Here is a 12,952-nt window from a genome sequence, read left to right as displayed (position 1 = left end):
TGCTCCAGCATTGGCCGAGCGCTTTTCCATCCATGCGTAAAGTTGCTTATTCCAATAAAAAACATGCGCACAGTTCAGCATTACGCACCTCTCGTCAACGTTGGTGCGCAACTTGCATGCCTCAGGTGCGATTCCTCTAAAATGCGCAAAAGTCTGATACACCCCGATCTCCATCATCACTTTGCAGGCGGTCGGGTAATATTTACTTTTTTTTTTTTTTAAAGGTGCCAGTATTCTTACCTGCCGAGACACCGGTAGTCTGTAGAACCAGGGTTAACGTAACAAATGCAGCTACAGAAGAATCCATAAGCCACCGTTTCGTTTTCCACCTTGTGGACCACCTCTGCATCTCCATAGTCGTCAAGTGAACTTTGGGGCCGACTTCAAGGTGATTTCTAAGTGACGTCCCTTCCACAATCCCAAATGATGATGGAAACTGTGCTACAAAGAAGCCATATGTGATGAGTTCTATGCCTCTTCTCTGCAGCCACCACGGGGCCCCCGATCCTCCTTGCCAGTGCCCAGCTTCCCAGTGAGGGTAGTCGGGCTTTAACCAAAACGCACCGACTGCACTCGCTACACTTGGTGAGTACACGGGCAGGAGGGCTGGGCAAAATCCACAAACCAGAGCTACGTTTACACAGAGGGGGAATGACAAGGGAACCAGCCCCCGATTAGCAAATCACGGGGCTGGAAATTCTCCTATGGGTCCACCCATCTGCTTCACAACGCGCCTCGGAAAGAGGAAAGACAAACATGGACAAAGTTGTCAAGGAGCTAGATGCAACTCTAAAATATTCATATACTCAAATATTTCTATTCACTCTTAATTTCTCATGAAAATAGCATCAGATGAGTTATCCTTTTTGCTATAAAAGCAAATTGATTTCCCTGGGATGAAATGTCTGCTTTTATTTCACTAGTCAGAAAATCACAATACAAGTCAAATCTGGTGTTGCACTATGCATTCATTTCTTTTTTTTTTTTTTTAATTCTAAAAAGGTTTCACAGGCATGCTCAAGGCAGTCACCGGTCACTGTCACTGTTTACATACTGCCCATGGAGGAGTATAAAGAGCCCTTTCTCTGCTCTCACTTCAGTCCACAGTCTAGTTGTGGCAATGGAAGGTTTGCAAGTATTATTTTTATAATATGAAGCCATCAACACACTATACATTGCAACAAGTTGGAAATGAGCTCATCTTGCTCGGTTGTTGTTGTTTTTTTTGGACTCCAGTTATCCACAGAAGATTCCTTAGATGTCAAATGTGTCAAGTTAATGAGATTTCTGCAAGTTCACAGAAACATTGTGAGGCAGGATGTAATTTGTGAGATCATTGATGGACAGTTTGATTGCTATACATTTCCCCCCCATTTCAGTAATGCGGTAGTTCTTCAACTACTGTTCTCGTCAATTTTAGCAGCCAAAATGCTGCAGCTTTTGCTAATATCATGTAACTTTGACGCATAATCATTAGTCAGCAAATCTTCCGATGCTATCATTCTGTGGGTTGGACAAATCTGCAGGTAGCATTCCTCACATTCTGCCACATCCCTGGATTGCTGACCTGCCCTCACCCGTCGTTCGATTCCTGCACACTAATTCTGTACCGAACTCCAAAGTCTTGCGGTTACACTAGCATGGCATGGCAATTAATGATTTATCACATTAACATTATTCTGTTTTTAGCTTTGAACTCCTCTTTCCTCTTTTGCAGAACAAGACTGAGCTTTTATTCCCTCCGGTGTTTCTGAGTCACTCACTGTCTGGTAAAGAACACAAGCACGAACTTGCATTAAGGGGATGCGTAATAAAGCTTTTAACTCGGTTCGAATCCGACAATAAATGTAATTATAATGAAATGATAATTGTCAATATGGAACATCTGTAGGCCAGATGTGACTCGGATACCCGCAGCTGTTTCTCAGTACGGTTGCTTTTAAATCTTATGGCACGAATCAAACTGGATTACATCCACACGAGCATGTAATACTGAAGTTCCGTTTCAGCATGTCTGAGTGTTTTAGAAATAGAAGTTGTCTGCGGGAATGGTCAGCCAAAAGAACATCAACATGCTTTATTTCCAAAATAATATTAACTGAGTTTGAGTTACCCGTTCACCCGTTTTTCTCCAACTAAGAGGGCGGCCATTTTGCCACTCGCTGTCAATTTAAAATGACATCACAATCTCAGGTCACAACCAATCACAGCTCAACTTCAGAAAACTGGCGAGCTGTGATTGGTTGTGATGTGAAACCTGGAAACTGTGATGTCATTTTCCGTCGACTGCAAATGGCAAAATGGCCGGCCTCGGAGATGGATTAAAACAGGTGGATTATTCTTGTTTAATTTATATTCCACAATTAATCAAAAACAGTTTTTAGAAAAATGAGGGTTAACTTCTCCTTTAATTATATTAAATATCCCTTCATCGTCTTATATACATCCACAGAAACGTAAACAAATGCTCAAAATGCTTCATATTTAGTGATAAAAATCTCAACTTTCTTTTTTTTCAAGCAATCTTCAAACAATTAGCGTGACTTGAATGCTTCCACTTCATAACTGCTAGCGCTTGAGGATCACAGCTGTTCACTGAGCGAGGAAAGTGGAGACTTGAGACCCTGGTAAGTACTTATTGGCATTCCACACCAATCTGACACATCAACTTTGTCAAACACACACTCACATGCACAGGGTCAAGAAGACAGGCAGGGTGGGACGGGATGCGGCTGCCTCCTCGGAATGCATTTCTTTAGGAAGCGTTAAACATGGCTCCACTTGCATTTCAACTCATACGGCATATATACATCTTAAATTATTTATTGACAAAATACCGATGTCTTGAGGTGATAAAACCTGAAAATGAATGGTTCACTCAAAGCAAACTAAAACAACAATTTCTCTGTAACATATTTGCAGATGATATGATGTATTCAGGACCTGAGAGTTTCCATGAAAGCTGCTGGAAATACCCAACGCATTCATCGCTCCAAATGGTGAAAGAATCCATTTAAAAAGTTGAGTTCACTGTCTAGGGGGTAGTCGCCAAAGGCGTCTGAAACAAACTGTTGAAGGAGTAGGAAGAGATTCTCCCAAACTATGAAAGACTACACATTGGTTCTACATTCAATATTTGTGTTTCTAAATATAACGAATTGTGAACCAGAATTGTTCAGACATGCACTGGAAAATGAATGAAGTGCAAAACAGCATATGTTAAATTGCCGTTATGTAAACAGTCAGTTGTCTATTTTTATGTCTTGGAATTACATTTTTAAATCAGGGTGTGTGTGTTGGTGTGTGTGCATGTGTGAGGGAGAGTTTGCTTTTTCAACGTTTGCCAATACAGAGCCTTACTTGTTACTTTAAAGTCCTCCAGTTGGCACACGTAAGACATCCACGTGTCACATGTGATAGCGCAGAACTAAACGGTTTGGAAGAGATTCATAAGGTGGTTCTCCCTTGTCAAATGCATTTGACCGCCATTTGTGCAATATATTTTTTTGTAAAATATGCTTGGACTATATTTTGATGCATGTAGAGGGAAAGTGTAAAGGTTAACAGAGTTCAGTCAGATATTGGTCGACTGCAGATTTTGTAAAAAAAAAAAATAAATGATTATGGATAATTGTTGCTAAAACTTGCAGAGCAGATTGTGACAGTCTCTAGCATGGGGCCCCAGAATTTGGTGCTACGACCCTGCTTGGTCAATGACTTGGAACTGTTCGCTTCAAGGAGCCCAGAACCCTTTTTTTGTAAATCAGGCCACTGAGAATCGTCCGTTGGACTCATTTTGTTCTCTCTCCCAGATAGCCACTCCCCTTCAGCATCTTTCCCTTCCCTCCAATGCGTCACATTGGATAGAAGAAGGAGGATCAAGTGTCCACGGTTCCTCCCATCACCTGTGAAATTTCTGAGTCAGTTCACGGTGAAAGGGGGCATTGTGTCCCCCTGATGAGGAATGCCCTTGCGTCGCTCCTCAAAGAAATGGCTTCATTTGGCCAGGAATTTGGAGGCATCTTGAGAAGTGTTGGAGTTTTTCTGAGGGCTGGTGATAGAAAGAAGAAGACTTCAGGCAGCACAGATTGGCCTGCTATTCTCAATAAGTGATACTAAATCAATTGTTACCCAAAAGATGACTGGAGGCTATCCACTCTGGAATAGCAATAATAAATCAAAGTGATGTGCAATGAATGGACTAATTTAAATTCATCAATTTGGCTGCCATTGGGGGATTTTCAACCCTTATGTATATGAACCAAATTAACTGGGCAAGATTGTTTATATTTTATTTCGCATGCAATAACTTCAATAGTCTCACTGGAGCTTCAGGCTCTGTTCCTACTACATGTGCTGAGGTTGACACCTGGTGGTTACAAATATTAAATTGCATAAAATGGCAATATCAAGGACCAAAAGCATGAATAAAAAGGCAGGAGATTGGTGCATTACTTTGTGCTTCTATTGTTTTCATCGTTTACTCTATTTTATTCTATATTCCTGGACCCCATGATAAATGCTATTCTTATTTTTCTAATTCAAATTCCCAATTTGTGTTGCACATAATAATGGCAATAAAACCATTCTGCTATATATTCTGTTACAGGGTTGAATCACTTGGGATGTGTTTTATTACTGTGGGTTCAACAAAATTTTGTTTTAAATTATAAAGCAAATTTCCCCGTCATAGACAAAAGTGCGTCTACGGTGACGTCACTACGCGTATACGTCAAAACAGAGCATGCGCAAACTGGACGCATCCCGGATGCAATTGTTTACAGTTATGATACGCTTTCGGATTGGCAAAGGCGATATTCCATAGACCCGGTATCTATAAAAAAATCTATCAATATTTCAATTCTGATGTTTGCATTGAACATTTTCATTCTGTTTGGTTGTGCAAATTCATTGCAATCGGAATAGGTACATGTCAACCCGGCTCGTGTGCAGTTCCATTCCTGCACAAAGAGGGCGACAGTGTGCTGCTTACTGCTTACCGTTCACACGTTTTGTGTCAGAAGAAGTAAAGACCGGAACGACTGAGGCCAGCGAGGCTTACAATCATCTCATGGTGAGCTTTTAACACATTTATTTTTGGTTATGGGGTTTATACATATATTTATACACGTACGTGTGACCTGATATGCTTGCAATTGCAACAGAATAGTCAAAAAGTCGAGTTAATTCGTGTCTGCTCTTGCCATTATGATATTCTAAAGCACTACTTCCTATGGAAAGTAAATCATTTAGTATATACGTAAATGCATGCACCAATTGTGAAAATACTTGAATCAAATGTTTAAAAGATCAAATTTTTATTTTAAAATATAAAATAATGCACAGTTTCTTATGTGCTGAATGCAAATGCAGCAAAACATTTAATTTACCATATCACTTAAATGTCAAATGGATCAAAACACAAACAGCAAAACTACACAAACGTCTTTGTCTAAATGTTACTCTCCCACAATTCCTTGAGAAATAGATTATACAAGACAAAATGCAAAGCTTAATATAAATGTAAAAAAAAAATAATGTACTTATTACAGTATTCTGTAAATCTGCTATCTATGCTCACCTGCAGAAAAATGGACTCTTCTGAGGACTCAACTGCGGAGCGTGGAAGCAAGACACTGTTGGTCCGCCATTTACCCGCTGAGCTGAGCCAGGATGAGAAAGAGGACCTGCTCAAATATTTTGGAGCACAGTCCGTCAGAGTTTTCTCCAACTTTGGGAGTATGGTGGGTTCACAAAAAGATGCAGAGGTAGGTTAGAGTTAGCTTCTTACTCAGATGTGTCTGTTCTATTCTCCCGACAGAAACACACAGCATTTGCAACTTTTCCCAGTGAAAAGGCTGCAGAAAAGGTGAGCCTCTAATAACAAATACTGACACTAACTTATTTTTTTTACCCTATAAACTCTTACACTCTGTCTCCAAACATCTGTTCAAGGCTCTTACCCGGCTCCATCAGCTCGAGATTCTCAATCGAAAACTTATTGTGGAGTTTGCAAAAGGCCAAGATAACCTGACAGTATTAAAGGATCCACCTGTGTCAGACAGGTCAGTAACCGCATAGACTTGTAAATATGTAAATTTATGCTAATGACATCTGAACTATTTTTTTGTCAGCACTAAAAAGCAAGCGCAGAACAAACCAGATGCAAAGCAGCCTAATGTTCCTCTCATAGAGACGGGCATTGCTCCAACTCTTGGGTGAGTGTTGGACCTACAGGTCAATTATTTTATATAATTCTTAAAGATGACACAACAGAAATGTGCAAACATTAGTTTGGTCAAAGCCAAGATTACATTCTTCTTAAAGATCAGATTGATTGATTTTTTGTGGTAGGGTCCAAGTTACTATAAAACATGATATTAATATTTTGCTTTTGTAAAAACGTTTCTCATTAATTTCTTGTTTGTCAATTACAGGTTGAAATACCAACCAAATCCATCTTTGAAGTATTTGTACCCGCCCCCTTCTAGTAGCGTTCTGACAAATATAACACACGCCCTTTTGTGTGTGCCCAAGTTTTATGTTCAAGTGAGTACACTTTTTATTTTTCTACTTTAAATCTTTAATACGATAAAAAAAATTCAGCACTTTCTTTTGCATGCTGATTTAAATTTGGAGTGAGCATTTGTCATTTATAACAAAATCCATCGTCACCCCGGGAGACGAGCTAAGATATATATTAAAAAAATTGGTCTTTGAACTGCATCCATTTCCTTTAAAGATCATCCAGCAAATGTTTACCTTTTTTTTCCTCAATTCCAATTTGCCCATGTTAATAATAAACCACAAGTGGGAAGCATGAGTTATAGGTTTATCATTTTGAGTGGCCTGGATTTGAAATGCTGCTATTTGCAGCTTTTGCATCATGGTGGCGCTCTTGTGTTGAAGCAGCGGCAGTGGGATCAGCCCCCCCCCCCCCCCCCTCGCCCCCACCTCACCTCTCACACTTCTCACCTCAATTTCGCCTTGATCCATGCATTTGGAAGGGGAAAGCACAAAAGCTCTGCAATTTCCGTTTGTTTTCTTTTTTTGGTTGCAGGTATTGTATGAACCAAAGCTCAGCTCTTTACTGTTAAAAATATATTTTTTAACAGGTTCTGCATCTGATGAACAAAATGAATTTACCCTGTCCGTTTGGACCGGTCACTCCCAGACCCCCAATGGTGAGATTTCTTATTAGGCCCTTTGAATGTCAATTATTTCTCATTAAACAATTATGTCATTTAAATCTGAGCACAAATTGTCTCTTGCAGTTTGGGCAACTTCCGACCGCCCCACCCATCCCCATGCCTCCCCCGTTTCCTCCTGATCTCCCGCCTTTCCCAGATGAGGAGATGATATCAGCTGATGAAGAATCTGAGTATGAAAGTGGAGATGATGAAGACAAAGAGAGGTGAGAAGTGGAACGCTCACATGATTGGATGGTTAGCGTGATTTTAAAACAAGGGGCTTGGTTTCAGGATCGCTCGTCTCATGGGTCTGGTCAACCAAGCATGCAAGAGACCCTTGAGACCAAAAACATCTTTGAAGAGGAGGAAGCCCAAGATCAAGGATCTCCTCTATGTGCCCAAAGTAGACGCTCAGAGGTACAACACAACTGCTCATGCATGGTTTTATTGTGGGTTCTTTTTTAAATGGCGATTATCTCTGCTGTCTTTAGCACTCCAGCCATGCAGCCGTCAGACGTGTTTGAGCAGCCCAACCCCGCCGGACCCAAAAAAATCGAATTCCACATCTCGGTTTCGGAGGTGGCGTCCAAGGTGGACGGAAGTAGGACGCAGTGTGACGAAGGTAGGAGGAACGCCACGTCATTTCAAATTCAGTCGCTTGTAGTTTTATTTTTCACTCTTTCAACAGTCCCTGTTTGTCCTTCCGAAATGGATGCGACTGAAGTTACCCTCAACAATAAAACGGAAGCTGCTGAAGGATTTGGGAAGATCTACCCCAGCCTCCAGCCGTCCCAGGAATGTGAAGAACGCAGTGATGAAGAGGAGGATCTCCCCTCGGATGTCATCTCAATAAAAGAGCTGGAAAAAGGACGTCTCTCAAAAGACGGTAAACAAGGAGATGACAAATACGTACGCTCCGATATGACCTCAAAGGTGCTGACTGTTTCCTCCTTGAAAACAGAGATAAAAAGGATGTCGGTGTTTAAGAATTACGAGCCCGGTGAGCCGACTTGCAGACTGTACGTGAAGAATATCGCAAAACAAGTGGAAGAGAAAGTAGGTTGTTTTCTGGCACTCGGCCTTTTTTCCATGTGGCGTGTTTCTTGCTGAAGTCGTCAGATTGCTGCTGCATTGTTGAATGTCAGAAGTAAAACAATCCCGTAATTAGCTCCGCTGCATCAGAGCCGCTTTGGTTGTTATTTATTGTCCTTCCGTTCATCGTTTGTCTTGTAGGACCTCAAGTACATCTACGGGAGATACATTAATCCCTCCTCAGAAGCTGAAAGAAACATGTAAGTGTCCTTTTTTTTTTTGGCCTGTCAGCGACAAATTTGTTTTAAGGACTGATTTGATAAAATGGCAGCTGAAGAAACGAGTCTCGGAAAACATCTCTTATTTACTCCATCTCCCATTCATCAGCTATTTTTGACTTTGGTTATTTGTCACTTTCTCTCGGGAGATTCCAGTAATGCATGCTGACTGTGCTATGTTATTTAAAAAAAAAAAAAAAGATCCAGCTTGACACGCAGATCAGGAGGGATGGGTTTTTTTTTCGTGTTTGAGCATCAGCCGTACTTTTAAATGAATATTACACCCGGGATCTGAAATTGAGTTTTTGTTGTGTTCACACTTGTAATCTGTCACTCCGTTCCAGCCCCCACCCTCCCTAAAAAAAAACGAACAGTAGGTGGTCAAAAGCTTTATAGCATCATTCCGTTTGCAATCGCAAAGTATCACTTCTGAGTCTGAGGGCTCTCTCGAGTGTCGTTTTGAATACAGCAAGCTGTTTTGGTTTTTTTTTTTAATAGAAGGAAATGTAAAGCTTTTCCATTTCCTGCATCCATATTTTTAGCCCTTATTTTGTAGTGCCATAAAAACAACACTTCTTATTTTCATTTTTTCCATTTCCCAGGCCTCAATTGGTTCTCTAATGCATATTTTTGGTGTGTAGTAGGCTAAGCAGGTGGATTTTTTTTTTTTTTTAACTCCCCGAAGCATGTTGGGCAACCACAGGTGCTAATGATGGTCCCTGTGCTTCCTGTCCCTTCTCCAGGTTCGACGTGGTGTTAATGAAAGAGGGCCGGATGAAAGGGCAGGCCTTTGTCGGACTTTCCAGTGAGCAGAGTGCTGAAAAAGCCCTGCGGGAAACCAACGGTTTTATGCTCTTCGACAAACCCCTCGTGGTGGTATCCTTTTTGTTACGTGCTCTATTGTGCTAGCAAATAATGTCATTTGAACACAATGCGGTCAGCTTGGCATTTCATGGATGGAATCGTGTTGTACTCGGCAAACTCTGACATGAAGAAAAAGAAAATGACAATTCACGCTATTGTGAATTTTAGCGTAGCATTCTGCAGTGCTGCCGAAAAACGGACAGTTTAACATCCCCGGTGTAAACTTTGAAAACAATCGAAGATGTCTACTTTACGGCGCGAGTGTCAACATTGACCTTTTTTTTTATGTGTAACGCCCTTAACTTGTAATTGCAGCAATTTGCTCGATCAGCCAGGCCAAAACAAGACAATAACGACGGCAAGAAAAGACCAAAACAACGATAACATTAGAGGTGAGTAATATTTAAAAGAATGTGTTATATGTTGCAGCTGTTGTGAAATGCAATATATAAATGAAATACGATATTACAAGTTTATATAAATTAAGTAGTTGGCAAAAGAAAATGCATTGTCTTCCAATACCACCTAATCAATATCTGCTATTGTTTTATTTTATAATCATGACCAATAAGTGTATTTATTTGACTGGTTATTATAATTATGACTTTACTACTGCCTTGGGATAGACTTAGGGAGAAAATTAGGTTACTTCGCCGCCATAGGAACGTAAACCGAGGACCCCCTGTAACGATCAATGGAAGGAGTATTGATTTTTTTTTTTTCCTGAATTGTGACAGAGTTCACGTTGTCATGCTTTCCTTTAAATTTGTGTTTATACTTCATTTAGTCAAGATGCCAAGGCTTGAATTTGTGGGCCAGCAGAACCATTTGTATCCTTATTTGAACATATCCTTTGGAGAAAGAAAGCAAAAAGAAAAATTTAAAGAGGGCAGCTCTATTTGTGGCACCAGTGTCGTATTGACCTTTTAAGCACGTTGATCTACATTTACAAGGAGGGAGCGCTATTATTTTCTTCATCTGCATTCAGTGAAGTCTTTTTTTTTTCTTTCCTAAATGTTACTTAAATGCCGTTTGACTGTTTATTTTTACCTCGTCTGGCTGGATTTCAGGTGATGATCGTCAGAGGTCGTCTTCATCTTTTGTTTAATAAAAGTTGTTTTTATTAAAATGAGGTCATGTCTCTGTTCCGCACACAAACTCACATAATCTACATTTTATGGGGTACTTTTTATTATTCACAAACATCTCTAACGTTCAAACCGAGACGGTTGGCAGTCGCAGGTTAAAAAAAAAAAAAAAACTGCAAACAAACCAAATAAAGTGAAGTCTGTGGGAAATTGCCGTAGCCGCTTGAGCTCACCTTCACAATCCCGCCTCGCCCCACCGGCGTTATTACAGAGCGTAAACCTCAGAGTGAACTTTCCCCCTCAACAACCATCATATCAGAGGATTTGGAAATCAAATTATTGTTGTCCTCCGAGTAATGCGAAAAGTGGAGTTGGGAGCATGTCAGTCAGAGATGAATTAAAGTTTGAGATGTCGTCTCAGATGTTAGATGGCTGACCACTTTTGTTCTTTACTGACCACTGGAAGCGACAATTTTCTTGTCCGTCCTCTCAAAGAATTAAAGATCCATTCTGCAGCCAATTAGTGTAGCTATTATTTCAAAATAAAACAGCAATTCCAATGCAGCTACTAGAAAAATGTTAGCATATTAAATTTTTGCATTTAAGATCCAAAACCAAAAGGGTCATCCATCACATGCATTCATCTGCTCTGACCTGCAGCCCTTATCTCCTGCATGAGGGGAGAGTGGGGGTCCCATCTGTGGCCGACTCCGCCCGCCATTCCAACGATGACAAATGTGCACCCCCGCAGTGGAAATATTGAGTTACCGAGGCATTTATCAGGTAAGATTTGAGCAAGATGAACGCTAACCTTTTATAAGTAGACTCAGATGAAGATATATGCCGTGCGCTAGCTGTCTTTTTCATACCCGAGTTGCATTTGTGCTTATCATTAGAATATTTCACTTGTCTTCAATTTAACGAGGTTACCAAAGTATCTTTATGGAAATAGTGGCGCATTTCAGGGAATCGTTCTGAAGAGGTTTCTTGCAGGTTACTACGGTAATATTATTGTAAACAAGTTTCCAATTTACTGTAGAAACAATTTATAATCCGTTCAAATGTTTTTCGACTCCATTCTATCGATTAATCGAATCATCAGAAATAATTTTATTTGTGCATTTAAAAACATATTTGTTGATTAAAGAAAACATAACAGTTAATTTATTTGTGCATTAAAAAAACTATTATTTGTTCATTAAAGGAAACATAACAGTTAATTTATAAGCAATACAAGTATAAGAAAGATTGATGGTCAGATTTAAAGCTGATGTTATATTACTTTTGAAATCCTGAAATCAAGATTTTGAAAGATTTATTGAAATAAGTGGCAAATAATTTGCTAATTTGTTATCAATTAATCGATAAATTTTCATACCTGATGCTACAAGTTCTACCTCAGGTCAAACCATGAACACTTGAGCGCTCTTTGTCTTTGAATTATCGTCAATATTTAACGCTAGTTGACTCATGACTCCCCCTGACTTTATTCACGACTTTACGCAAACATCAGAAGACACACAATGCTTTGTCATCTCATCGCTAACCTCCGTCCCAGTAGTCAAAGTCATTTGGTGGAGCAAAAGTGTCAATTCGAAGGTACTCTTATTCATTATGGAGAGAGTGATGGCTTCATAATGCATATTTCATTGGCTGAAAGCTTGCAAGTTTAATGAAGTTGTCCGAACGAGTAGCATTTAATGCTGAAGGAAAGTCATGTGCTTCAAAAATTCATCCTAAGTGTCTTTGATAAGAATTAAGTCCAAGGTCATTCACTTTCTTTATTTAATCACCCAACATTGCATTTTTCCCAGTCGATATTTTGTCTCTCACAATGTAAAACCGCATTTTCCTCCCCCATGCAAGTCGCCGCTTCCGTTTTGCGACTTGTCTGAAGTGCCGGCGAATTCTCATCCTCACCCGCATCCACAGCAAACCTTGTTTATTCCCCACAGTAGCATTAGCAAAGCTGTAAAAGTATTTATGGGGGTACAAATGTGGGACAGCCAATCTAAGACAAATCTATAAATCCTGGCTGTTGATTTCTCAGGGCTACGAGGTGCAGGCCAGTGATCAGTAGAGGTAGGAAGTATTCCCCGGGTGACTCTGTGTGAGTAACGCACAGACACGGAGCAGCATGCCAAACAGTGTTACAGCGACGCTGTTGTGCTTTTAAAATGGCCAAGCTGGCCTTCGCCTCTAAAGTGAGACGCAGACCGGCTATCCATCTACCGTGAGCTCGTATCATTAGCTAGCACCCAACTGGGACCCCACTCAGCAGTCGGTACGCGTGCTACAGTTTGCACCCTGTTCCTGCGCTGTTTGCGCCTTGCAAGGTATTACAATTGTAAAGAATTGGGCAGTGGGCAGCCATGATCTGCGTTTTGATTGGTGTCAGTTTTGTTTCATGCTAGGTCATGTGTTCTCGTTAGGCTCTCGTCAACCCCGCTGCTTGGTCTTTCCCAGATATGCCTCGTTATCTCGTCAGGTTTTTTTCTAT

General features: G+C 40.4%; 3 protein-coding genes and 1 long non-coding RNA gene across 7 annotated transcripts in view; 3 read left to right on the top strand and 1 right to left on the bottom strand.

Moving 5' to 3' along the window:
* Positions 1–635, bottom strand: part of col11a1a (collagen, type XI, alpha 1a) — a 28,441-nt gene extending 27,806 nt beyond the window's left edge. For all 4 annotated transcript variants that reach the window (XM_088363367.1, XM_088363365.1, XM_088363363.1 and 1 more), the window contains exon 1: positions 241–635. In XM_088363367.1, coding sequence (XP_088219493.1) covers positions 241–355 — 115 coding nt within the window. In that variant the 5' untranslated portion in view covers positions 356–635. The remainder of the gene's footprint in view (positions 1–240) is intronic.
* Positions 636–2,276: 1,641 nt separating this feature from the next.
* On the top strand, positions 2,277–4,423 carry LOC148380839 (uncharacterized). Its single transcript, XR_015854710.1, has 3 exons — positions 2,277–2,330; positions 2,521–2,627; positions 2,923–4,423. It is a non-coding gene; the product is annotated as an uncharacterized LOC148380839 (long non-coding RNA).
* Positions 4,424–4,781: 358 nt separating this feature from the next.
* On the top strand, positions 4,782–9,756 carry rnpc3 (RNA-binding region (RNP1, RRM) containing 3). Its single transcript, XM_088363524.1, has 15 exons — positions 4,782–5,074; positions 5,588–5,744; positions 5,822–5,869; positions 5,956–6,065; positions 6,135–6,218; positions 6,438–6,549; positions 7,116–7,184; positions 7,275–7,414; positions 7,482–7,607; positions 7,682–7,812; positions 7,879–8,076; positions 8,152–8,246; positions 8,424–8,482; positions 9,244–9,376; positions 9,680–9,756. The coding sequence occupies exons 2-15, from the start codon at positions 5,592–5,594 to the stop codon at positions 9,746–9,748; spliced, it is 1,527 nt and encodes a 508-aa protein (XP_088219650.1). The 5' UTR covers positions 4,782–5,074; positions 5,588–5,591; the 3' UTR covers positions 9,749–9,756.
* Positions 9,757–11,127: 1,371 nt separating this feature from the next.
* ntng1a (netrin g1a) overlaps positions 11,128–12,952 on the top strand; it is a 90,914-nt gene continuing 89,089 nt past the window's right edge. The window contains exon 1 of the mRNA XM_088363520.1: positions 11,128–11,235. The gene's annotated coding sequence lies outside the window, so the exon portion shown is untranslated. The remainder of the gene's footprint in view (positions 11,236–12,952) is intronic.

This window comes from Syngnathus floridae, chromosome 20 (genome assembly GCF_059516105.1).
Source record: "Syngnathus floridae isolate MCC-2025c chromosome 20, RoL_Sflo_1.0, whole genome shotgun sequence".
Lineage (NCBI taxonomy): Eukaryota > Metazoa > Chordata > Actinopteri > Syngnathiformes > Syngnathidae > Syngnathus > Syngnathus floridae.
This window is presented reverse-complemented; position numbering and strand designations above follow the sequence as displayed.